Genomic DNA, 26,983 nt, shown 5'->3' on the forward strand with positions numbered 1-26,983 from the left:
CTAAGAAATTGTATTGTTTTTTGAAAAATATATGCTCATTTTGAATTTGATGTCAGCAACAGGTTTCTCAGTTTAAACAGTTGATCTGTTGTCTACGGTGACTGGGAAGTGCAAAACAAAATTACAAAATGTGAAACACTTTTACATTTTATAAAACAAAATTACCTTAGCAAAACACTTTTACTAAGGACAAAACAAATTTACACCTTAGAAAACAAATTGACAAGACGCGAAACACTTTTACGTGTGCTGAGACAAATTTACAAACAAAAATCTTCACGGAAGGGGAATGTACCAAATGCCTCAAGCGACCCGGAAGTGATAGAGTGAGTGGTCAATTCGTGTCTTCTATGGAGTTCATGGTGACATAATGTCAACTGTGACCAAATGATGTTTTGCCCCTTTTGTGGAAAATCCATGAATCGCTTAATGTGGTTTGTGTGAATGTTCTCTAGAATTTTTAAAGGACACAGGGAACAAGACAACGGCTATGTCCAAAATCACTTGCATTCACTACTCCCTACTCACTATACAGTGCTGAGCGTAAATGACTACACCCCTTTTGAAAAGTAACATTTTAAACAATATCTCAATGAACACAAACAATTTCTAAAATGTTGACAAGACAAAGTTTAATATAACATCTATTTAACTTATAATGTGAAAGTCTCATCTCATTATCTGTAGCTGCTTTATCCTGTTCTACAGGGTCGCAGGCAAGCTGGTCCCAGCTGACTATGGGTGAAAGGCGGGGTTCACCCTGGACAAGTCATCACAGGGCTGACACATAGACACAGACAGCCATTCACACCTACAGTCAATTTAGAGTCACCAGTTAATCTAACCTGCATGTCTTTGGACTGTGGGGGAAACCAGAGCACCTGGAGGAAACCCACGCGGACACGGGGAGAACATGCAAACTCCACACAGAAAGGCCCTCGCCGGCCATGGGGCCCAAACCCGGACCTTCTTGCTGTGAGGCGACAGCGCTAACCACTACACCACCATGCCGCCCTTAACATGAAAGTAAGGTTAATAATATAAACTTAGATTACACATTTTTCAGTTTTACTCAAATTAGGGTGGTGCAAAAATGAGTACACCCCACAACAAAAACTACTACATCTAGTACTTTGTATGGCCTCCATGATTTTTAATGACAGCACCAAGTCTTCTAGGCATGGAATGAACAAGTTGGCGACATTTTGCAACATCGATCTTTTTACATTCTTCAACAATGACCTCTTTTAGTGACTGGATGCTGGATGGAGAGTGATGCTCAACTTGTCTCTTCAGAATTCCCCATAGGTGTTCGATTGAGTTCAGATCAGGAGACATACTTGGCCACTGAATCACTTTCACCCTGTTCTTCAGAAATCTAACAGTGGCCTTAGATGTGTGTTTAGGATCATTGTCATGTTGGAAAAGTGCATGACGACCAAGGACACGGAGTGATGGTAGCATCTTCTCTTTCAGTATAGAGCAATACACCTGTGAATTCATGATGCCATCAGTGAAATGCAGCCCCACATAAGGACAATGCCACCACCATGTTTCACTGTAGGCATCCATGCATGCCATTCCTCTGCAGTGTACGGCGTATTGTGTCACGGGAAATAGTCACCCCAGTTTGGCTTTCTACTTCTTTAGATAACTGAAGTGAACTTGCATGCCGATTTTCTTCAACCCTTCTCATCAGAAGATGCTCCTGTTGAGGTGTTAACTTCCGTGGATGACCTGGACGTCTCTGTGAGATGGTTGCAGTTCCATCTTTCTTAAATTTTTGTACCACTTTTGCTACAGTATTCTGACTGATAAGTAAAGCCTTGCTGATCTTCTTGTAGCCTTCACCTTTGTGGTGTAAAGAAATTATTTTCTTTGGGGAATTCTGAAGAGACAAGTTGAGTATCACTCTCCATCCAGCAACCAGTCACTAAAAGAGGTCATTGTTGAAGAATGGAAAAAGATTGGCATTGCAAAATGTCACCAACTTGTTCATTCCATGCCTAGAAGACTTGGTGCTGTCATTAAAAATCGTGGAGGCCATACAAAGTACTAGATGTAGTAGTTTTTGTTGTGGAGTGTACTCATTTTTGCACCACCCTAATTTGAGTAAAACTGAAAAATGTGTAATCTAAGTTTATATTATTAACCTTACTTTCATGTTATAAGTTAAACAGATGTTATATTAAACTTTGTCTTGTCAACATTTTGGAAATTGTTTGTGTTCATTGAGATATTGTTTAAAATGTTACTTTTCAAAGGGGGTGTACTCATTTACGCTGAACACTGTATATGAATTCTATATAGAGGACAATATAGTGAGTAGTGATTTCGGACACAGGGAACACAAATTGACTGCTCACTCTATTATTTCCTGGCCACCGTACTTCCGGGTCACTTGCAGCATTTGATACATTCCCCTTCCGTGAAGATCTCATCTCATTATCTCTAGCCGCTTTATCCTGTTCTACAGGGTCGCAGGCAAGCTGGAGCCTATCCCAGCTGACTATGGGCGAGAGGCGGGGTACACCCTGGACAAGTCGCCAGGTCATCACAGGGCTGACACATAGACACAGACAACCATTCACACTCACATTCACACCTACGGTCAATTTAGAGTCACCAGTTAACCTAACCTGCATGTCTTTGGACTGTGGGGGAAACCGGAGCACCCGGAGGAAACCAATGCAGACACGGGGAGAACATGCAAACTCCACACAGAAAGGCCCTCGCCGGCCACAGGGCTCGAACCCGGACCTTCTTGCTGTGAGGCGACAGCGCTAACCACTACACCACCGTGCTGCCCTTCCGTGAAGATTTCGTTTGTACATTTGTTTCAGGACTGGTAAAAGTGTTCCACCACTTGTAAATTTGTCTCAGCACTCGTTAAAGTGTTTTGCATCTTGTCAGTTTGTTTTCTGAGATGTAAATTTGTTTTGTCCTTAGTAAAAGTGTTTTGCTAATGTAATTTTGTTTTATAAAATGTAAAAGTGTTTCACATTATGTAATTTTGTTTTGCACTTTCTGGACACCATATTCTCTTTGTACTATTTTCAATGAAATATAGGATTTCCATGATTTGCAAATCATCACATTCTGTTCTTTATTTACATTTTACACAGTGTCCTAAATTTATGGAATTGGGGTTGTATACACACACACACACACACACACACACACACATACAAAATAAAAGATTCACAGTAGACAAGCTGAAAATGCTTGGTGTATAGATGACATCCAACATGACATCTGAGGTCTATGCCCTTGATACAAATATCAAAGCTACATATATTCTAGTGCATCTCAAACAATGAGAATATCATGAAAAATTAATTTTTTTTCATAATTTAATTAAAACAGAAACATCCATATATTCTATATTCATGACACGTAAAGTGAAATACTTCAAGCCTTTTTTGTTGTTGTTTTTGTTGTTGTTGTTGTTTTAATTGTGATGATTATGGTTTATAGCTCATGAAAATCAGAAATCTAGTCTCTCAAATTATTATATTTCCTAAGATCAATCAAAAAAGGATTTACAATACAGAAATGTCCAACTTCTGGAAAGTCTGTTCATTTATACACTCAGTACTTGGTTGTGGCTCCTTTACCCCAAATTACTGCATCAATGGGGCATGGCATGGAGGCGATCAACCTATGGCACTGCTGAGGTGTTACCTGGGCTTCAGTAGCCCATGGATTCTTTCTGGGGTCCAGGTCAGGTGAGTTGGCTGGCCAATCAAGTGCAGTAATATCACGGTCAGAAAACTATTTGGTAGAAGTTTTGGCACTGTGGGTAGGTGCTAAGTCCTGCTGGAAAAGGAAATCAGCATCTCCATAAAGCTTGTCAGCAGATGGAAGCATGAAGTGCTCTAAAATCTCCTGGTAGATGCTGCATTGACTTTGGACTTGATAAAACCCAGTGGACCGACACCAGCAGATGACATGACACCCCAAATCATCACAGATTGTGGAAACTTCACATTGGACTTCAAACCCCTTGGATTCTGTGCCTCTCCACTCTTCCTCCAGACTCTAGGACCTTGATTTCCAAATGAAATGCAAAATTTACTTTAATCTGAACAGAGGACTTTGGACCACTGAGCAACAGTCCAGTTCTTTCTCTCTTTAGCCCAGGTAAGACGCTTCTGACGCTGTCTCTGGTTCAGGAGGGGCTTGATATGAGGAATGTGACAGTTGTAGTTCCTTTCCTGAAGACATCTGTGCATGGTGGCTCTTGATGCACTGACACCAGCCTCAGTCCATTCCTTGTGAAGCTCTCCCAAGTTCTTGAATAGACTTTTCTTGACAATCCTCTCAAGACTGGGATCATCCCTGTTGCTTGTGCACCTATTCCAGCCAGCCTTTTCAGCAACGACCTTCTGTAGCTTACCCTCCTTATGGAGGGGGTCATTGATTGCTGACTTGACAGATGTCCAGAAGACAGTCTTCTCCATGATTGTGGTTGTGTGTACTGAACTAGACCGAGAGCTACACAGGATTTATACTGTTTTACTCAAACTTGAAATTAAATATTCAAATAATTTGAGATTTTTTTTTTGCCCTGTAGGCCATAATTATCAAAATTAAAATGCAAAAATGATTGAAACATTTTAGTTTACATGTAATGAGTTTAGAATATATTAAATTTTGACTTTCTTATATAACTGATAAATATTGAACTTTTACATAATATTCTAATTGTTTGAGATGCACGAGTACTTGAACTAAACTGATTTCTATTTTAAAAATAATGCATCATTCTAGACATAAAATTCAAAATTTCCATGCATGAAATCAGTTACTGTATATGCTTTACACACACACACACACACACACACACACACATTATATGGAAACGAGTGTTTTAGTGGGAAATACACCACTCATACGGTATTTTCATCCGAGCTCCATCCAGGACACGGAGAACCAAAATCTGGACATAAATCTCTTTATTTTTTTCGCGGCCCAAATCCTGCACTCTGATTGGCTGACGAGTGGGTCCGTATCCTACGGTACGGACCCCAGTTACGGACCTCTGGCGACTTGCTCATTCACAACAAAAACAAACCTAATAGTAATTTTTGTCAACATTTATTTTCACATTTCTCAGAAGAATACCATTAAATTTTACAGCATGGATAGCAATAATGACAATCTTCACAGAAAAAGCGACTTTTACTACCCTGAGGAAGAAAAAACAAAAGAAAACATTTCGGGAGAAAGCAGAACACTGGTGACTGTTGCTAACACTAAGCAAATCCAGCAGTTTATTGAGCAGCAAAGGGCAGAAAATACAACAAAAACATGACCTACGACCTCAATGTCTTTGAGAAGTTCTGTTGAAACCTAAATGAAGGTTGAAAAGTGGAAGACATGCGTGGCAAAGAACTAAACATGTTGCTGTGCCACTTTTTCATGTCTGCAACAAAGAAAAATGGTGATGTGTACGAGCCGTCCTCACTCATGTCTTTCCAGAGAAGTATCCAGTGCTATCTGAATCAGTCTGGCTCGAAACTAAATATCTTCACGGACCCTGAGTTCAACAAGTCAAGAGAAGTCCTTGTGGCCCATTAACGGCAGCTGGTTGAGGTTTTCGCGAATGGAAACCATCCACAAGCAGCCAGGGCGTTGACAAAGGACGAAGAGGATTTGCTTTTTGACAAAGGCCTTTTTGGCACCCATAACCCAGAAGTTCTCCAGAGAACCGTATGGTGGGTTCTTGCGCTGCATTTTGGCTTCAGAGCCCAAGACGAGTTAAGAAAACTGAAGTGGGGAGACGTAGCTCTTGAACTGGAGCCCGAAACGGGAAATGAAGTCCTTGTGTGGCGAGCTGAGCGAGGAAGTAAGACACGCCATGGCAAAGGACCCCGGCAAGCCTTCTATCCCACTGCACAAGCAACTAGTAATCGTCACTGCCCAGTTAACATCTATAAAGCATTCGCCAGCCAGAAGCAGCAAAGAAACCAGAATCCATGTTTTTTCTGGCGATTAACCATGAGAGAAAGGAAAACTGGTAGATTTGGTTCAGCAATGGAGCCCTGGGCAAAAATGTGATTGGGAAGTTTCTTCTGAATGCTGCTAAAGCTGCAGGTTTACCAGGCAACGTAAGCAACCATTCCATCAGGAGAACCTGTATCTCCTGTCTGATGGATGCTGAGATTGTAGAGAATTATGTGGCTCAACTCAGCAGGTACAAAAATGTGAAAAGTCTAGATTCTTATAAATCTGCTTCTGCTGGTCATCAAAGGAAAATGTCAAAGGTTTTCTCCAGGTCAAACACACAACAAAGTCTACCGGTTCAGTCCTCCACAAATGTTAACTATTGTCTAGAATCTGCAACTACTATAGCTTCTGGTTTGTTTTCTGGTGCCAACATTGGGAAGTTTGAAGGATGCACGTTCCATTTCAACTTCGCTGGTCCCAGCACAAGCAATACTTCTTCTAGCTCTGCAACCAAGAGAAGGCGCTTCACCTTTCTTGACTCTGATTCAGATTAATAAAAAACATTTTTCTTTCTTCCAGGCGAACAGTAGCTTCTCAAACAGGTTTCTGACGAGTTTGTAACAAGTTTGTTCTAAATATGGATTTCCTTTCACGTGTTCTCATTTTGTTAGAATTTTGTAAAGAAAAATTTTTATATATATATATATATATATATATATATATATATATATATATATATATATATATATATATTACTATGATGAAAACACCTGGTTTTAAAAATAAATATATATTCTTTACTATGATGAAAGCACCTGGTTTTGTGTCGCCTAGATCAAGTTTTTTATTTTTGGAAAATTCCAAGCTGACGTAGCTTGTCAAATAGGTTTTTGACGAGCTTGTAGCAAGTTTGTTCTAAATATGGTTTCCCTGTCGGGAAACATTTCAGGAGAAAGCTAAAAACCTGTAACTGCTGAATCCTGAATGACTCCTGTTTCTATAAATAGGGGACTACATAGGCAGCAAAATGTAGGGGTTTTTTTTTTCCTGCCATGGAAGTGCACTTGTATACCGAGGAGGAAGCCATTTGCATTACAGCCATGAATGAGGATTCAAAATGGCGGCTCGCCTCGGCTTGGTTTTCCTTTTCGGGTGCTCTCGTTTTCTGTTAGAATTTGGTAAAGAAAAAAATAAATATATTATTTACCAGCTTAAGGTCGGTCCGTATGGTGAAATACTGTGACCTCGGCCTTGAATACTGACCTCGGCCCAGAGGGCCTCGCTCAGTACTTTCAAGACCTCAGTTACGGTATTTCACCATACGGACCTCCCAGCTGGTAAATAACATATATGGCACTCATGAGGAAATCGATGAATTGTTTTGATAAATTTGGGGACTTTGTTTGTGAATGTGTCAATATAATAAAAAGAAAATCACATGTTGGCTTGAAGATATGAAGTTTATCTTCTCGTGTTGAGAAATATATCACTCGTTCACGTCACTGAATATGTTCACCACTCGAAGACAAACTTCATAGCTTTGCACAACTGTGTAATGTCATATATGGTTAGTCAAAATTATGTAATTATGTTAACACTTAAATGGTAGAAACCATTTATTCACAAAACATACATCATATGTGCAAGATGATTTACAGGATGGTCTCAACCTGATCCCCATCGTGTTGAACACACAAAAACCAGCAAGCAACAGTACCATTTTAAAAAAAATTAAAATAAGAAAATAAAAATAAGAATCATAAAAATAATCTAGGCGGCACGGTGGTGTAGTGGTTAGCGCTGTCGCCTCACAGCAAGAAGGTCCGGGTTCGAGCCCCGTGGCTGGCGAGGGCCTTTCTGTGCGGAGTTTGCATGTTCTCCCGTGTCCGCGTGGGTTTCCTCCGGGTGCTCCGGTTTCCCCCACAGTCCAAAGACAAGCAGGTTAGGTTAACTGGTGACTCTAAATTGAGTGTAGGTGTGAATGTGAGTGTGAATGGTTGTCTGTGTCTATGTGTCAGCCCTGTGATGACCTGGCGACTTGTCCAGGGTGAACCCCGCCTTTCGCCCGTAGTCAGCTGGGATAGGCTCCAGCTTGCCTGCAACCCTGTAGAAGGATAAAGCGGCTACAGATAATGAGATGAAAAATAATCTATTAGTGTTAACATAATTTTGACTAACCCTGTGTGTATGTGTATATGTGTATATACAGTGGTGCTTGAAAGTTTGTGAACCCTTTAGAATTTTCTGTATTTCTCAGTTAAACTCAGTTTAACTCAGTTAAACAAATAAGACAAAAATATGATACTTGGTCATTTATTTATTGAAGAAAATGATCCAATATTACATTTCTGTGAGTGGCAAAAGTATGTGAACATCTAGGATTAGCAGTTAATTTGAAGGTGAAATTAGAGTCAGGTGTTTTCAATTAATGGGATGACAATCAGGTGTGAGTGGGCACCCTGTTTTATTTAAAGAACAGGGATCTATCAAAGTCTGATCTTCACAACACATGTTTGTGGAAGTGTATGATGGCACGAACAAAGGAGATTTCTGAGGACCTCAGAAAAAGCACTGTTGATGCTCATCAGGCTGGAAAACGTTACAAAAGCATCTCTAAAGAGTTTGGACTCCACCAATCCACAGTCAGACAGATTGTGTACAAATGGAGGAAATTCAAGACCATTGTTACCCTCCCCAGGAGTGGTCGACCAACAACGATCACTCCAAGAGCAAGGCGTGTAATAGTCGGAGAGGTCACAAAGGACCCCAGGGTAACTTCTAAGCAACTGAAGGCCTCACTCACATTGGCTAATGTTAATATACATGAGTCCACCATCAGGAGAACACTGACCAACAATGGCATGCATGGCAGGGTTGCAAGGAGAAAGCCACCGCTCTCCAAAAAGAACGTTGCTGCTCATCTGCAGTTTGCTAAAGATCACGTGGACAAGCCAGAAGGCTGTTGGAAAAATGTTTTGTGGACGGATGAGACCAAAATAGAACTTTTTGGTTTAAATGAAAAGCGTTATGTTTGGAGAAAGGAAAACATTGCATTCCAGCACAAGAACCTTATCCCAGCTGTGAAATATGGTGGTGGTAGTATCATGGATTGGGCCTGTTTTGCTGCATCTGGGCCGGGACGGCTTGCCATCATTGATGAAAGAATGAATTCTGAATTATACCAGCAAATTCTAAAGGGAAATGTCAGGACATCTGTCCATGAACTGAATCTCAAGAGAAGATGGGTCATGCAGCAAGACAATGGCCCTAAGCACACAAGTCCTTCTACCAAAGAATGGTTAAAGAAGAATAATGTTAATGTTTTGGAATGGCCAAGTCAAAGTCCTGACCTTAATCCAATCGAAATGTTGTGGAAGGACCTGAAGTGAGCAGTTCATGTATAGAAACCCACCAACATCCCAGAGTTGAAGCTGTTCTGTATGGAGGAATGGGCTAAAATTCCTCCAAGCCGGTGTGCAGGACTGATCAACAGTTACAGGAAACAATTAGTTGCAGTTATTGCTGCACAAGGGGGTCACACCAGATACTGAAAGCAAAGGTTCACATACTTTTGCCATTCACAGATATGTAATATTGGATCATTTTCCTCAATAAATAAATGACCAAGTATAATATTTTTGTCTCATTTGTTTAACTGGGTTCTCTTTATCTATTTTTACGACTTGTGTGAAAATCTAATGATGTTTCAGGTCATATTTATGCAGAAATATAGAAAATTCTAAAGGGTTCAAAAACTTTCAAGCACCACTGTATATTACACACACAATTGTGTTCAAATAAATAGCAGTACATTTAACAAGTGAATTTATTTAAAATAGCTTTTATTTCCGTATTTCAAATGTAATGGAAACATTACACATTCAATTCCAAATCTAAACATTAACAAATTTTTATCATTCTGTGTTATTCTTTTATGTCACTGATAGCACCAGCAATCAGTTTGTGGCAGCCTCCAAACATGGCTGCCACAGACTACAACTCCCAAACACCTCATCACCCTCCCTCTCCAGAATTCTAATCACCGCCGCACCTGTTCACCATTACAGCCTCATGTCTACCAGAACTAGACTCCAGAAACAAACCTTCAGTGCGAAGTATTGCTCAGTGTATCCTTACCTGATCATACCGAGCCATTTGTTTAAATGAGACGTTTGTTCCAAGTGATTGACTCTGTGACTTTGACCCTGTTTTCTGTTTATTTCAAACTCTGAACTTTCGGCTAACCTCTGATGCGTTGTTTGCTCATCGATCGACCCCTTGTCAAAGGGGCTGTCAAAGTTAACATGATAATAATGCATTAACGCAATTTCACTTTAACACCTTAAAAAAATTAGTGCCGTTAATGCAAGTTACATTTGTCCCTGTGACTCATCTGCAGATGCACCAACTTTTCAATGCATCAGATCGTAGTAGTCTCTGAATTGGTGAACAATAGAAAAAGGCCTCTTGAATGGGAAGTTCCATTTTAAGGCTTTAGCAGATGGCTCGCTCGACAAAACCAAGGTTGTCTGTTTCCCCAATACACAATTCCTTCTCATGTTTTGTAGCTATCTATCTTTTGAAGATATTCCCTTAATATAAAATATTGATTATAAACAAGAATGTAGAGAATTGCTCCTTACCGTGGGGTCCTCTAGAACATCCTTCTCAGGTGGATTGTCTTTCAAGTCACCTACAGTAAATGCATCCAAAAAGTGGTTTCACAAGTATATTAATCAGGTTACTGTGTGGTATTCCAAAGTAATGGGTACAAATGATGGTCACTACCTAGATAGTTCATTTAATTACACTGAAATTCCAGACAGATTTTAAGTTTTTAAGCAGGCAAGTATGCAGTACCAATACCAAATAACCAGTTCATTATTTTGATATAAAAAGATGATAAACACCAAGCCAGTTTAACTAAACATCACTGAAATGACTGACAGGCTCTGGGTATTCAGGAAAAAAAAGTCAACAGGGTTCCTGCCTAGAACTTCGCATCCTGACTTTTAACAAACTACTTAAAGGGAAGATGGAGGAGTTATTAGAAAACAAATAGTTATTAGAATTGGGGTGCTGCTGCTATGTTGCCTCGGCAGAAAGTTCTGTCATGTTCACCACATCATGTACCATGAGCTGAAGAATTTTAACTCTTTTGTTTAAGCACCAATAAGAAATAACAGCCTAGAGAAAAATATAAAATATAAAATGTGTATCTGTGCATTATTTGGAGAACAACTGAGGTAGTTTGGATTGCAAGTTCTCGCTCCTGGGTCATGAATGCATGGATTCCCAAGCTAGGGGTCACAACCCCACATGGGGTTGCTTGATTTATAAATGGGAGAATTTGGAGATTGTGAATTTCTCGCATGAGAAATTCACAATCTCCTCTTTGGTTTCATTCAGATTAATATTAGAAATTTGAAGACTGATTTTGTCTGCTCATATTTTCATATGTTACTGGGTGTAACATTCAGGTAAGCCACATCTAAATTAATATGTCCGATTTTAGTCTTTTTTCCATTTCCTAGAAATGCATCTGTCCACGAGCATCTGCTGATTCCAGTCATTATTAAATTCTGGGGTCAAACGCATGATGTGGAGGCGGCAGTTAGTCCTTGCCGCACCCATCCACTAATTCTTGAGACAAATTGGCCAGGGTTTCAGGCATTAGTAAGAGAAAATATTGTGGATGGGTCCTGCAATAGACCCCTTGCACTGACATCATATTTACATTAGCAACCGTCACTACCTGGGGGACACGCGAACTTTGTTTACATACTGTTCACATACTGAAGAAGAGCAATATTGGAGATATCTTTTGTCTGAAGAAAACTACAGCTAAAAAAGCTCTACTACTGGACTACTTGGATAATCTTAGTCAGAAAGAAGCGAAGGATATATATACATGGAAATTAGAATTTATTAACTGTTCTGATCTGTAAAAAATTCCTCAAAATGACTGGAGTGATGGTGCAGATTTGTGGCCTAGTGTTATCATTAGCTACATGTTGGAATGCACCTTCTTTTTCCTGAAGAGTCCCAACATGGAAGAACAGTTAAAAAAAATACAGAAGCAATAAAACCTTCTTTGTGTAAAGACTTTTCCCCAACATCAGCTTTGGGGAACAGAATGCTGTGAAAGCCAAAGCATTTACTCTCAAAGGGCTCTGACCCAAACTGTGGACTAGATCTTATTCCCACCCCTCCATGTCTCAGCAACCCCAAGGACATCTGGTTACAGAGCTATTTGCACTCTATCATTTATACAGTGATGTTTATTATTGTTAAAACAATATCTGGGCCCTGTACTACGAACGGAGGTTAACCTACCCAGAAGTAACCCAGGGTTCCCCCGCTAAACCGGGGTTGACAAAACCTGGTTATCTTGTTTGGGGTTAAACGGTACTACGACGCCAGTTATGAAGTTGATTTGTTGAACCTGGTTTAACTTAATCAGGGTTAATGCGCATTCACGTTAAAGGGGAGGTTATCAGCGCAAATCCCCACTGTTCACAATGGCACGGTCGCCGCACTTCACGGAGGAAGAATGCGCTGTCATAATGCAAAGCTACGAGGAGTTCAAAACAACATTAAGAGCAAAATCTCACACAGCGGCTGCCAATAAGGAGCGGCAAGCATGTTGGCAACGAATTGCCGATGCGCAAGTACATTCTCCCTTCTACATGTTCCAGAACAGAAGTATAGGATGAGAGAAAGCTTCATGATCAATCACAAGTCACAGAAAATGGTCCTTCGACGTGGCCCCAGTCATATATAGCTTGTTTAATGTCCGAAAAATCCTGAATAAAATTTGGTATGGTAAATTCATGGAGTCGCCTACTTAAGCTGATCTGTGCACAGAGTCACATGAATTAGGATGACTGACTGTTCAGTCCCTTTGACTAAGTTGGTGTATGTCCTGTGAACATTTCAGAGGCAACAGCAGTGCCAAACGCACCTGGCAACAGGTGAAAATGAAATATAAAAACATCATTCATAATGGTAAGTGTGTGTGTGTGTGTGTCGTTCTTTTTCTGTACTGTGTTTCAGATGAAAAAGCTTTTGCCCAAGGACAAGAAGTAGGCTAAACAGCATTTGCCTTTTATTTATTCAAGTTTTATCTGTTTGCCTAATAGTTCAAATTGTTTTGTATATAGTTTATAATGTAGTTGTGTGATATTAATGATAATATTGTGTATAATAATATACAACTACTTTGCACGGATGTTCATTTAATTTATTCTATCGTCATTTTGTTTGTTCTATTTTTGTGTATTTTATTTATTTGTCTGTTTGTCTAGTTGTATCTATTTTTCTAATAATATATTTTTTTGCATTAATTGTTTTTTCCTATTAAAATAATCTTGTGTTCTTGTTATAACTATCTATTTATCTGACTGTTTAGTTGTATCTATTTTTGTTACAGTTTCAATATTTTTAATATAAGTTTTTTTCTATTAAAATGTTCTTGTTTTATTTATTGTAGTTGTATCTATTTTATATCTCAGACTTAAATATTTTTGTAAAACAAGTGTTTTTCTATAAAATATTCTTGCGTTCTTGATAACTCTTCTTGAGTGGGTTCTTTTTTTTTTTACGGAAAAGCCGTTCTGCATGGACATTCATTGAAGCCCTCATTGTTTTTTAATGGTTATTTATGAGCGTTTAGGGGTTACAATAATGTAAGTCTAGGTTGCTTTATATCAAAGGTATGTCCAGAAATATTGTCACTGTCTAAGCAGAGGGATCTGGCTTCTTTAGACGCTGTCTTCTTAAAACTGAATAAATATTTAAAAAGAGCCAAATGAGCCAGTCTTTTGAACGGCTCTTTTCAAAGAACGGATCACAAAGATGCGGCTCCCATCAAAGAGCCATAAATCCCATCTCTAATCTGCGCTCCGATATCGCACGGGTCATCCAGGTACGCTGGCATTGTCTCTAGAGGAAATGTCGGTGGAGAGGTGGTGTTTAAAAAGGGTGTGGTTAATCGGAAACCTCGGGTTAACCAAGAACATAACCTGAGACGAGCAGGTTTGAGATGCAGCGTAAGTTGCCATGGCAGCATACCTCGGTTTGAACATAGCCAACTTTCGTAGTATGGGTTAATCGGGAAGTTACGCTGCACGTGATCAAGTTACTCTCGAAGTTACCCTGGTAAGCCAGAAAACCCGCTTCGTAGTACAGGGCCCTGAAGTGTTATTTGTAAAATAACAAAGTATCTTGCTCTAAACTTTCAAACAATTAATATTGTAAGATTTGTTTTAATTTTATCTACAACCCCGATTCCAAAAAAGTTGGGACAAAGTACAAATTGTAAATAAAAACGGAAGGCAATGATGTGGAAGTTTCAAAATTCCATATTTTATTCAGAATAGAACATAGATGACATATCAAATGTTTAAACTGAGAAAATGTATCATTTAAAGAGAAAAATTAGGTGATTTTAAATTTCATTACAACAACACATCTCAAAAAAGTTGGGACAAGGCCATGTTTCCCACTGTGAGACATCCCCTTTTCTCTTTACAACAGTCTGTAAACGTCTGGGGACTGAGGAGACAAGTTGCTCAAGTTTAGGGAGAGGAATGTTAACCCATTCTTGTCTAATGTAGGATTCTAGTTGCTCAACTGTCTTAGGTCTTTTTTGTCGTATCTTCCGTTTTATGATGCGCCAAATGTTTTCTATGGGTGAAAGATCTGGACAGCAGGCTGGCCAGTTCAGTACCCGGACCCTTCTTCTACGCAGCCATGATGCTGTAATTGATGCAGCATGTGGTTTGGCATTGTCATGTTGGAAAATGCAAGGTCTTCCCTGAAAGAGGCGTCATCTGGATGGGAGCATATGTTGCTCTAGAACCTGGATATACCTTTCAGCATTGATGGAGTCTTTCCAGATGTGTAAGCTGCCCATGCCACACGCACTAATGCAACCCCATACCATCAGAGATGCAGGCTTCTGAACTGAGCGCCGATAACAACTCGGGTCGTCCTTCTCCTCTTTAGTCCGAATGACACGGCGTCCTTGATTTCCATAAAGAACTTCAAATTTTGATTCGTCTGACCACAGAACAGTTTTCCACTTTGCCACAGTCCATTTTAAATGAGCCTTAACCCAGAGAAGATGTCTGCGCTTCTGGATCGTGTTTAGATACGACTTCTTCTTTGAACTATAGAGTTTTAGCTGGCAACGGCAGATGGCACGGTGAATTGTGTTCACAGATAATGTTCTCTGGAAATATTCCTGAGCCCATTTTGTGATTTCCAATACAGAAGCATGCCTGTATGTGATGCAGTGCCATCTAAGGGCCCGAAGATCATGGGCACCCAGTATGTTTTCCGGCCTTGACCCTTACGCACAGAGATTCTTCCAGATTCTCTGAATCTTTTGATGATATTATGCACTGTAGATGATGATATGTTCAAACTCTTTGCAATTTTACACTGTCGAACTCCTTTCTGATATTGCTTCACTATTTGTCGGTGCAGAATTAGGGGGATTGGTGATCCTCTTCCCATCTTTACTTCTGAGAGCCGCTGCCACTCCAAGATGCTCTTTTTATACCCAGTCATGTTAATGACCTATTGCCAATTGACCTAATGAGTTGCAATTTGGTCCTCCAGCTGTCCCTTTTTTGTACCTTTAACTTTTCCAGCCTCTTATTGCCCCTGTCCCAACTTTTTTGAGATGTGTTGCTGTCATGAAATTTCAAACGAGCCAATATTTGGCATGAAATTTCAAAATGTCTCACTTTCAACATTTGATATGTTGTCTATGTTCTATTGTGAATACAATATCAGTTTTTGAGATTTGTAAATTATTGCATTCTGTTCTTATTTACAATTTGTACTTTGTCCCAACTTTTTTGGAATCGGGATTGTATATATATAAAATTTACATATAATTTACACGTGTGTGTGTGTGTGTGTGTGTGTGTGTGTGTGTGTGTGTGTGTAACTGTGCTTAATGTTTTAAAATGTGAAAATGTATTAGCTTTTGTAATGGTCTTGACAGTTTCAGTCTTTTGCAGTAATGAGATTTTTAAGGACTTGTTTTGGAAAATATGTTCAAAAAGGTGTTAAATTTTCAGGAAATATTTTTTAAATTAATGCTCATAAACAATTCATACCTTGTCATTAACGCCTCAAAAAGAAATTTGTTGATTCAAATCTCTTTAAAATGTTCATGTTTGAATTCTTTGAAATCAAGATTTTGTGAGAATCACCCAAACACACAGAACATGCACAGAAACACCACACACAGTAACTCCATAGAAAACACAGAACCCTTACGTGCAAGGCACAACACTACCAACTGTGCCAACGTGCTGTCCACACAGACTCTAGTGATTATTTAAATGCTGTACAAATAAAGGGTGACACCAAAAAAAACCCAGGTTTTTTGGTTTTAAAATTACTGGTACCTTTTCAATTTAGTGTTTGTACTGCATGCTTAGTAGAACTTGTCTGGCGTTTTAGTGTACTTTAGGTCACATTCCATACAGATTAATTGCACAATACTTTGGAACATTGTACTGCAGCCTTACACTTCTCATCCATTTTAATTTAATTCAATCTAATTAATTATTATTATTATTATTATTATTATTATTATTTTTGAGACTGCATTCGAATGCGGCTCAACTGGAGTAGAGATGCAGCTACACTGACCCCATATCATTCAATTTAGTAACAAAGTATATTTAAATACATAAAACTACACATTTACAAACACGGGCATAATAAACATGAAAATCTTAGCACACTACAGCGCTTGCATATAGTTGTTCATGCAAAATTAGGATAAATACATGTGGAATATATACAGAGCTTAAATGCTGACAAAGCAGTATAATGTATTAATAATTGCATTTTATGTTGCATGTTGATCTTCACCTGACACAAACGTGTATTTGTACAACTTATTAAGGTTGTATAATATTCAATTAAATTCCCCCTTTTGTAAATCCCAGTTTAAATCCCCCCCCCCCCCTTTTTTTTTAATCCCAGTAATATTCTTCAGGGGGAAGCCATGGCCTAATGGTTAGAGAAGCAGCTTTGGGACCAAAAGGTTGCTGGTTTGATTCCCTGGACCAGCAAGAATGGCCCTTGATCAAGTTACCTAACCCCCAGCTGCCCCCCAGGCTGCTCTGGGTATGTTGTATGTCACTCTGGATAAAAGCGTCTGCTAAATCCCTGGAATGTCATGTAACTTCTGTATTTTATAGTTAATACATAAATGTGTTTAGCCACAAAAAAGTGAGCACTAAATGAGAGGCAGTCAGTGTACCTGTCGGTGTTGTGTGTTCCTGTCTGCCATGTGTGCCCGTTTTCTCTGAGGTAGCCTCAGCTGTCAGCTGGTTCTCCAAATTAAAACAATGAAATATAAGTGTCCAGAAGGAAGTATACATTAGATATTGTTAGTGACATTTTATTATTTAACGTTCTCAGCTCCAGTCACCTCTGTTCCTGTGTTAGCAGTTTCTGGTTGCAGCCATCCTGCTGTTTCTAATGAAGATGTTTGAAAAGATTACAATAATAATCCTGCAATCCTGCCTTAAGTTCTTAACACAGAAACACTTTACTATACTATGTGTACAAAAAGTCAATTAATAATATAAATGAGCTCTATTAATAATGTAAATCAACAGTATTACCATTATTAGCTATTTATATATAAACCAGGTGCCTGTAAATGATTAAAGCTAGACGGCCTTTCGATTTCATAAAACTGGTGAAATTTAGTTCGCTCTAAAATGTGGTCATTGTGATATCTGTTTATTTCTGTAATATCTCACAAAATATCAGGCCATTCTGTGGCTGGGAAGTTATTTAATTTGAGAAGATTAAAGCAAATAATGTGCATGAAATCGCTCGCTTGGCGCAGTCAAGCAGACAGAAAAAGTCCGTGTGCGCATGCGCAGGTTTACCTTCTTCTTCTTCATTTGGGTTTTACAGCAGCTGGCATCCACAGTGTTGCATTACTGCCATCTACAGGTTTACCTTTGAGCGTGCACTGACAGTTCCATCATTCTGTCGCTAAACGAACAGCTGATCACACCGAGGTGCTCACTGAGCGCCCATATTTATTAGTTTGGTCCTGCGTTTCCTTTCCTTCGTATATAACATAACATCTTTTCTCCTCGCTTTCCGTTACTGTAGTCGGTCTTTCACGTTTCATTCGCACACTCACGCCCTCCATTTTTCTTCCTGTTTCAAATTTGTATCCCACAATGCTTTGCACGAATGAGGAAAGCCCACCACGTGATGCATGACGGAGTATCTTGAATTGGGTCATGGTGAAGCAGGAAAAAATAGCAGAGAATTTAGGGACACGTGGAGATAAATTCATTAATTGTGCTTTTTTTTTAACTAATAAAATTGGAAGTCTGTGATTCAAATTCAGTAGCTTTCAGTCACTAAACAAAAATAATTGGGTGTCAAGGAAAATTCTTTTTATGATGTAAATTTGAGAAATCCAAAAGGCAGTCTACCTTTAAGCTTCATTATTGCTTGGTGCACAACTATCACTATCAAAATATTGATTAAGTAGTGCTTATTGGTTGATCTTATAGTAAAGTGTCACTACTTTCTTTTATTCCTCTATTTTAGCAGTTCTATCATTCAGGACTTCTCACCTTGAGGACCTCTCTGAAGAAGCCTGTCTGCATCCTTTGTAAGATCTGTCCACGCTTCAGCAGGATTCTGAGAAAATTCATTAAGAGTACTAAATAACAGTTTGATGTTCCTTTAGAACTGAAAGAACTAAAGAATGAACTATCCATTACAGTTTGAGCACCGTCCTCAGCTGAAGGGTCCGTTTTCTGCAAAGAATCCATTTTTCACTCCGCATCCGTCACAGTTTCACCTAGAAAATTTTTTTTATTTCCATTAAATTTCAATATTACAATATAATCTACACCAGAAAATTCCTTTGCTGTCAGATATGAGGTGGAAAACAGTATTATAGGCAGACGCGCAGCTTGTGAACAGGCAAGGCAGGCAACTGCTTGGGGCCCCCTGGCCCAGGAGCCCCCTGAGAGTCAGGGCCCGAGAGCTTATTTATTTTGTTTTTATTGTTCTTTACCATTGTATTTTCACATTTGGAATTTAAAAAACTTTGGTTTCATACATTTTTCGTTGGTGTCAGATTATTTATAACATATTGGTGATGAACACTGGTCAGAAGGGCCCCCTGGAAATTTTTGCTTGGGGCCACAACAGACTCTAGAATCGGCTCTGATTATAGGATGGGAGATTCTGCAGGCTGTGTATTTAATTGCGCTCCGGTTGGGTTGTATTCGCGCACAGCCACTAGAGGGCGCCCGCAGTCCTCATAAGAGCCGAAGATCAACAACCCTTCGAACAGACTGCGTGCAGAACCCGGAAAGTCTGTGGGTCGGGTGTTTTTTTTTTTTTTTGTAACCACTGTTTGGCAACTAAAATATTTTCATATACTGTATGTTTACATAAGTTATATATATTCATATAACATGCTTAAGTGTAACATAGCCATTATAATCAATAAATACAGTGGAAACTCTTTATAACGAGGTACTTGGGAGCAGGGAAGTTTGTTTGATATATCAGGTATTTTGTTACATCAGATCTCGTTATATCGAGTTTCCACTGGATATAATCATGTACAGACAGAATTCCAGACAGAATGATACATACTATATTTGCATGCAGAAGGTTACTTGTATGAAAATATGTCACATACTGTTCTCGACTAGCAACATAACTGAATGATGATAAATCTGGGTGATTGCACGTTTTTATTTTCTAACACTATATTACATTGATCTTCAAGTAGATGATTCCCGTTTAATTCTTGCACATGTATTTAACACAGGTCCGGGTTTGGGGCGGCTTCTGTGTTTAAAGTGTACAAATTACCTTGCTTTTTACGTACATTTTACAGGGTTTAACTAACACACACACCAGAGGTGGAAAGTAACGAATTACATTACTCGCGTTACTGTACTTGAGTAGCTTTTTTGTGTACTTATACTTTTTCAAGTAATTTTTAAAGAGTGTACTTTTACTTTTAATTAAGTATGTTTTCTTTTAAGTAGCGTACTTCGGTACATTTTACATCACAACCGTTACTGAGTTAAAAAATAAAAATAAAAAATAAATAAATAAATAAATAAAAAAAGGCTGAAACGGAGAAGGGGAAATGCGTTCTGGAAATGAATCACGGGAAGGACAGTTGTCGCGCGCGCGAGTCTCACACAGACGATGGCGGACATGCACCGGCGCTTTAAGGGGGGGGGGGGGCTTCGGGGGGGCTCAAGCCCCTGGGCCACAGCCAATCAGGGGCCTTGTAATATTAATAAAATAATAAACTGTCGGAATCGTGGGCCTACATTAATGTACGGATAGAAATAAGGTTAGAAATAAATGAGCGCACAGTAGCCTGCTGTAAGAGACATGGTGGATGTGGTTCGCGAAACGAACACCCACAACTGGACCAGAATAAAATGGAACAAAATGTAACGTCACGCACGAAAGCGCGCCAAAGACTGCAGACTACTGAGACACAAATTTAGAGGCTTTGAAAGATGAAGCGTTCACATGTTAGCGGGGCGCATAAAAGGAAAAAAAGAGAGAGATGCAGGTAATGATAGAATCGTTGCCTAAAGTCACAGACTTTTTAAGGTAAGGATCACCAATCTGTTCAGAATATCAGCTACTTATCAGTTATCAGCCTACCAGCAGCTAGGCTCTGTGCAGCTAGGCTAGATATGCTATGATCTGTCCAACAGTAAAATAAATCAGTTGTGATTTGAATATGTGTCGTGTGATTTGAGTTATAATCCTGTTAGTATAATAGCATATTTCGATGGGGATAATAAAATGTCTAAAACAGCATCTACTGAAGAAATTGATGAAAAGATTGTAGCCTATAATGTTCACAGTTCGGGCAGCAGACAGAGTAAGGGTAGGCTGACACTTGCACGATTCCGTGGCACGCATTGGCACGACTCGAGTCGTGCTAGTGCGCAAACTAGTCGTAAACTGGCATGAAGTGTGCGTAAACCCGTCATGACTGCGTGCCATGTCGGGACGAGAATTTTGAAATGTTCAAAATTTTGGTCACGACAAAATTTCGCGACCGGGTCGTGAACTATGCGCAAACTGTTCGTGATCTCGTCGTGAACTCGTCGGGACGATGCGGGAGGATGCGTGCCAGTGCGTGGAAGTGCGCGCCATGCCACGACTGTCACGAACTGCCACGAATAGTTCACGAACAGCTCACGTCGAGTTCACGAATTGGTGCACGTCGCAGCATGGCCGTGCCTTCCCACTGACACGGTCACGCATTGATGGCACGAGCAGTTCACGACTAGTTTACGCACTTCACGAACAGTTTGCACATGGCACGAGCAGTTCACGAGCAGTTCACAACTACTGCGCGACAGTGGCGCTCGCATCGGTGCGGGGGTATATATAGGGCTTCCCGGACACTTCTCGCCATTCGCAATTTTTTTTCTTGCTTTTTTCTTTACTGTCTTTTATTTTCTATTCCTTCATGACTTTTTTTTTGGGGGGGGGAGTTTAGTTTCTTTTATTTCAAAAATGGAACAACTGTGGATGCAGCTCATGAAGCTACTACCATTCTTTCTTGCCAAGGGAAAGCACCAGCAGGGGACATGCAGTAATGTGACAGGTAGTCTCGGTGATCCTTTGCATCCTTCTGGGTATGATGGCCGGTTAGAGGCAGCAGCCCCTGCAGGTGTCGGTCAGTCCTCCATCCACCAGGGATCACGTGTGTCCGGATCTTCGTGGTCCACTTCTGAAATTGCGTGTGGGTATCTGATGAGGATGAGGTTGTGTATGACACAGGTGTGCCCAAGTCGGCACGACACCGTCCGAATTGCGCAAACTCGTCGTGCCAATGCGGGAAGTGCGTAAACTATGCGTGAACTCGTCGTGCCAGATCGTGAATGTGGACAGGCACACATTCGTGAACTCGTCGTGAACAGTGCGGGAGCCTCCCAGTTCGTGCCCCAAAATGGCATGACTTGCCACGACAAAATCGTGGCCAAAAGTCGTGCAAGTGTCAGCCTAGGGTAAGCATACTGAGGGGAATAGCAGTACAAAGCTAGCGCAGATCCACATTTCTCGCTAGCTGTGTTGGGTGTGTTGTTAACCCGTGTGGATTTAAGTGAAATACTTGAGAAGTTCTGTGGTCAAGACAACGTTTTAAGGTAAGGACACTTGATTATTAATGTTTGCCCGCCGTGGCTTGTTGTTGACGAAAGGCCCACATGATTTTGCCTTATGCAGCTACTGCTAGCGTCATGCTTTGAACTAGGTTAAGCTCATTTGCACTAAAGGATGGGTTTATTGATGGACTTTGATGTAGCTAGTTTCTTTTTAAAAAATCGTATGCTCAAAACAGTATGCCCGTGTTCATCATGTTTAACTTTTTTCTTGATGGAGTGCGTGAAATATTGTTGCAAGTGGTATTTCGATGCAGTCATGTCAAAAAGGCAGTTGAATGCATGATCTTATTCAAGGAGAAGGAAGACTTGCATGATGCTTGAACATAGATCGGTAAAATAGACCCTAGTAGGACTTGGTTTCGTGTATTTCGGTCTGTAGAGTTATGAGTTTGGCTGCTGTCCATGGTGTTTACGTTTCATATGGCCGCCGAGCCAAGTACCTTCATCATCATCATCATGTTCCCCTGTCAAAAGTTAAGCTCTCTAGGGGTGCTTCTGCTGTAGCAGTTGCAGCAGTTGCTCAAAGTTTGATTTGTCCATCATCATACATCTTATCTGTTGGGTGTCTATGCCCAGCAGATTTTCCCATTTCGTCCAATTGTAACCATTTTTGTCAAACAGGAGCTGCTTTTGCACTTGGTTATTGCCCATCTGGCAAACGTGAGCAATATATTTTAGTTGCTGTACGTAGCAGGATAGTTTTATATCCTGGGTTCCTGTCAGTTTCCGGAGGTCAGCATTGGACATCTTGTAGCTCCAGTCTATATCTTCATTTGTAGTGTTCTTTTGGTCAGGGGCATTTTTTCGTTTATATCCACCTTTAATCATTTTCCTTAGGAAGCCGTGCCACACTACCTCAATTTTGTGAATTTCACTGGATGATAGTTGCCATGCCTGTGTGCTGTACAGGAGGCGAGATCGAACGCATGCCACTAGGAACTTTATACGGGTTTTTAGTAGTATTCGGTGGTCAGTTAGAACGTGTTTCAGTTCATTCCATTTCATGAATGCAGCACTTATCCTAGCATGCAGGAAGTGTGAGGATTCATCACAGTTGCTGACATTATAACCAAGATATTTAAAGGTGCGGATGTTTTTAATATTAGTGCCGCCAAGGGAAATGATACTTGGTTTACATTGGATATCCTCATTGACGTTAAAAGCCATTGTTTCTGTTTTGACATATGATATTTGTAAACCAAAGCGGGTGTAGGTCTTATCATACAACTGAAGAATATTCTGAAGCTCCTCGATGGATCCAGCGAGTATGGCCTGATCGTCTGCGTATAGAATCTCTGTTATGCAACCCTCTCCTGATGCTCGTGTTTTCGTGTGCATTTCTCTTGTGGATACCTCATTTGGAATGCAATATCTGAACTTGAAGCCTGTATCTGGGTACAGTTTTGATATCTCATGCTGTGCAATCCTGACAACAAAGTCCATATAGATATTAAAAACTGATGGCGATTCTAGGGCACCTTGTCTTGCAGTGAATGTTTGTTTTCATGCCACCAAGCTATTTTTATGTATTTTATTTTTTAAAAGGACTTGTCTGTAGGTGTGTGTGTTTTATGTTTACAACACATAGGTCTACATTAGCGCACGCGTGCTTGTGTGGTTATCTCTGGCCATGCCCCTGCGTGAAAGTTACACAGTATCACTGTCCTGTCCATGGTAATAATCACAACCGGCTCTGTAATGATAATGCGCGCATTCTTCTCTCCCTCTGTGGTCGGATGTGTTGAGCGACGTGAGCGTGGGCCTTGTGCAGCTACGCTGAGCCAAACGTAACCTATCGTAGGCTTCTAGGCTAATTACGCGCTTACACTGTAAATGCTTGACACGTATTGCAAATAAAATAAGAGTGTTTTCCTGGCCAACAGTAAGGGTAGGGTTGACAGGTAGCCTATGAGGGGCCTAGCCCCTGGGCCACGGGTGTTGATAAAGCGCCCCTGCGGACATGGAGGAGACCGAGGAACCTGTGGTGGACGACCCTGCAGAAAACGCAATTTCTTCCATTAATGAAGTGTACCTCTGGCCCTACATACGTGATCACTTCAGCTTCGTAGAGAAAAGGGGTGACAGTTTCATTATGCAATGCAGATTATGTGTGCCCAAGAAGACAACCATTGCGGCATACAAAAATTCGACGTCTAATCTGCGCAAGCATGTTGAGGTAAGTATTGTCATTGGCATCATAATCATGGGTGCAGATAGAGGGTGGGACGGGTGGGATTCGTCCCACCCAGATTTAAATTCACCTTGTTCGGTCCCCCCCACTTATAGGGAGGAAAAAACGTCTATGCTGTCTTTCTTTGCATAAGGCAAACCTCACGGAAAAATCAAAAGACTAATTACCATTCGGTTTATTGAGGTGCACAGCAGTGTATACATAGTTGCAACAACTCACATAAAACAAAACAAAGACTGATATTCGGTTGGTTGAGCTGCGCAGACTGCACAGGTTGCGAGCTCGAGCTTGGTTGCTATGGTTACCCACAACAAGTTTGACAGGCATATCGGGGTTGGGGTTGGTTTGCTGGCAGCTTTGTCCCCCCCAGTTTTTTGTCCCCCCCAGTTTTTTGTCCTCCCCCAGTTCAAAAAACGTATCTGCGCCCCTGATCATAATGTTTCCTTTCCATAGTAAAACCGACAATAGGCTGGATATATTCCAAAAATAGTGGATGGTATTGCTAATGTTGAAGTAGCAACCTGTTGGTACTGTAACATAACGGTAACTAGTCTGTTATTCGGTTGGCTAATCATGCAAGCAAGTTAGCTCGCCAACCTGACGTGATCAGTCCTCCTACCATTCTACATCCAACAGGCCAGAAAGGAATACTAAGCAAAACAAATAATGTTTGAATTGAATTGTTCAATAACACACAGTGCACACAGGCAAGCTACGAGATTTCAGTGCAACATTTCACTTTCATATTTCGTGTACAATGCTTTGTGTGTGGTCAGGGTGATGTAAACGACATGACTGTGTGTATTGACCTTTTTTGTTTGTCTCAGTTTTAATGCAGCATTATCCTAAGCATTCAATTTGATACACTTCCTTTAAATAAAACATCTGGGTTGAGATGTACATATATCCTTGTTTCCTCTTCTTTTTCATTTTTGCACAACACAATGGAGGCAGAAAACACCCATTGTTAAAAGTAACGTTTTACTTTTACTCAAAGTACATTTTAAATGATCTACTTTTTACTTTTACTTGAGTAGATTTTTTGTCTGGTAACTTTACTTGTACTTAAGTAAAATTTCATCAGAGTAACAGTACTTGAGTATAATATTTTAGTACTCTTTCCACCTCTGATCACAGGGCTGACACATAGACACAGACAACCATTCACACTCACATTCACACCTATGGTCAATTTAGAGTCACCAGTTAACCTAACCTGCATGTCTTTGGACTGTGGGGGAAACCGGAGCACCCGGAGGAAACCCACGCGGACACGGGGAGAACATGCAAACTCCACACAGAAAGGCCCTCGCCGGCCACGGGGCTCGATCCCGGACCTTCTTGCTGTGAGGCGACAGCGCTAACCACTACACCACTGTGCCGCCTGAAATTTAAATATTCTTTCAAATCTAGATACATTTTCTCCATAAAGCAAATTTCCCCCATGTCTCAAAGACGCCCATCAACTACGTCAAAACAAAAATGAACAGAAAAATTATAAAATAGGCCAGAATACAGTTCTGGATTACAGACTAGCGAGACTAGAGAGACTGGACTATTTTAACTTTAGCCAGAGAGGATCGTTGGTATGAGTGAGGAGTTAAAGAAGCCATTTTTGTCAACCTGGAATGGCCATCACTGAACAGAGGTGGGGGTCTAAGACATCATTTATCAACCATCTACAATGCGGTCTTGGGCACACTTCCCAGACGGCTGGGTGCACGCCAAGACCCAGATGTTTTCGGTGACTCACAGGAGGACAGAGAGAGTCAGCTTTCCATTGATCACCCCAATGGGCAATCCTTTGATTACCCTCATGACTCGCCGTTCACACCCAGCCTCCAGTGACCCACACCAACATGATGCCTCAACGACGCCTTTGATGAGTTTGTCATCAGAATTCTGATTCTGATCCATGAGAGGATAAATATCTGATACTCCCTATTAGTCAGACAGAACTGAGGAAGCCTTTCGGATGAGAGGCGAAACGTTTTCAAGAATCTTCAAGCAAGTCCAGTTGCCCTTTTCTACCACCCACAGTTTAACTTGCAAGTATTATAGACTGCAATACAATCAGCAGAAAGAGCTTACTTAGTTTCTGAATTCTGTAACCACTTTGTGGCAATGACTTGAATTTTTTTCTTTTTACAAGAATGCAGATAAAAATATAGTGAATAAGCACACAAAGTCGTCAAGTTTAAAAATTGCACATTAATTAGTTATCTTTTATTTTATGAAGCGCCATCTTGTGTTTGAAATTGGAAATGTCATTTTCTATATTTCATGTGCTTTGTAGATATACGAGGGGTGTGTGTGTGTGTGTCAGAGGTGGAAAGAGTACTAAAATATTATACTCAAGTACAAGTACTGTTACTCTGATGAAATTTTACTTAAGTACAAGTAAAGTTACCAGACAAAAAATCTACTCAAGTAAAAGTAAAAAGTAGATCATTTAAAATGTACTTTGAGTAAAAGTAAAACGTTACTTTTAACAATGGGTGTTTTCTGCCTCCATTGTGTTGTGCAAAAATGAAAAAGAAGAGGAAACAAGGATATATGTACATCTCAACCCAGATGTTTTATTTAAAGGAAGTGTATCAAA

At 40.2% G+C, this 26,983-nt stretch overlaps 1 protein-coding gene across 7 annotated transcripts in view; it reads right to left on the reverse strand.

The window, feature by feature from the left end:
* The window catches only part of LOC132872736 (E3 ubiquitin-protein ligase rnf213-alpha-like), a 281,839-nt gene that overhangs the window by 248,190 nt on the left and 6,666 nt on the right, over positions 1-26,983 (reverse strand). For 5 of the 7 annotated variants that reach the window (XM_060907788.1, XM_060907785.1, XM_060907786.1 and 2 more), the window contains exons 2-6: positions 18,744-18,823; positions 18,594-18,660; positions 17,417-17,463; positions 17,246-17,318; positions 10,596-10,645 (exon numbers count right to left, since the gene is read on the reverse strand). In XM_060907788.1, the coding sequence (XP_060763771.1) occupies positions 10,596-10,645; positions 17,246-17,318; positions 17,417-17,463; positions 18,594-18,660; positions 18,744-18,794 (288 nt within the window). In that variant the 5' untranslated portion in view covers positions 18,795-18,823. Of the gene's footprint in view, positions 1-10,595; positions 10,646-17,245; positions 17,319-17,416; positions 17,464-18,593; positions 18,661-18,743; positions 18,824-26,983 lie in introns of those variants that run through there. The other 2 variants (XM_060907787.1, XM_060907789.1) reach the window with 2 other exon arrangements.

This window comes from Neoarius graeffei, chromosome 24, assembly GCF_027579695.1.
Source record: "Neoarius graeffei isolate fNeoGra1 chromosome 24, fNeoGra1.pri, whole genome shotgun sequence".
Classification (NCBI taxonomy): Eukaryota; Metazoa; Chordata; class Actinopteri; order Siluriformes; family Ariidae; genus Neoarius; species Neoarius graeffei.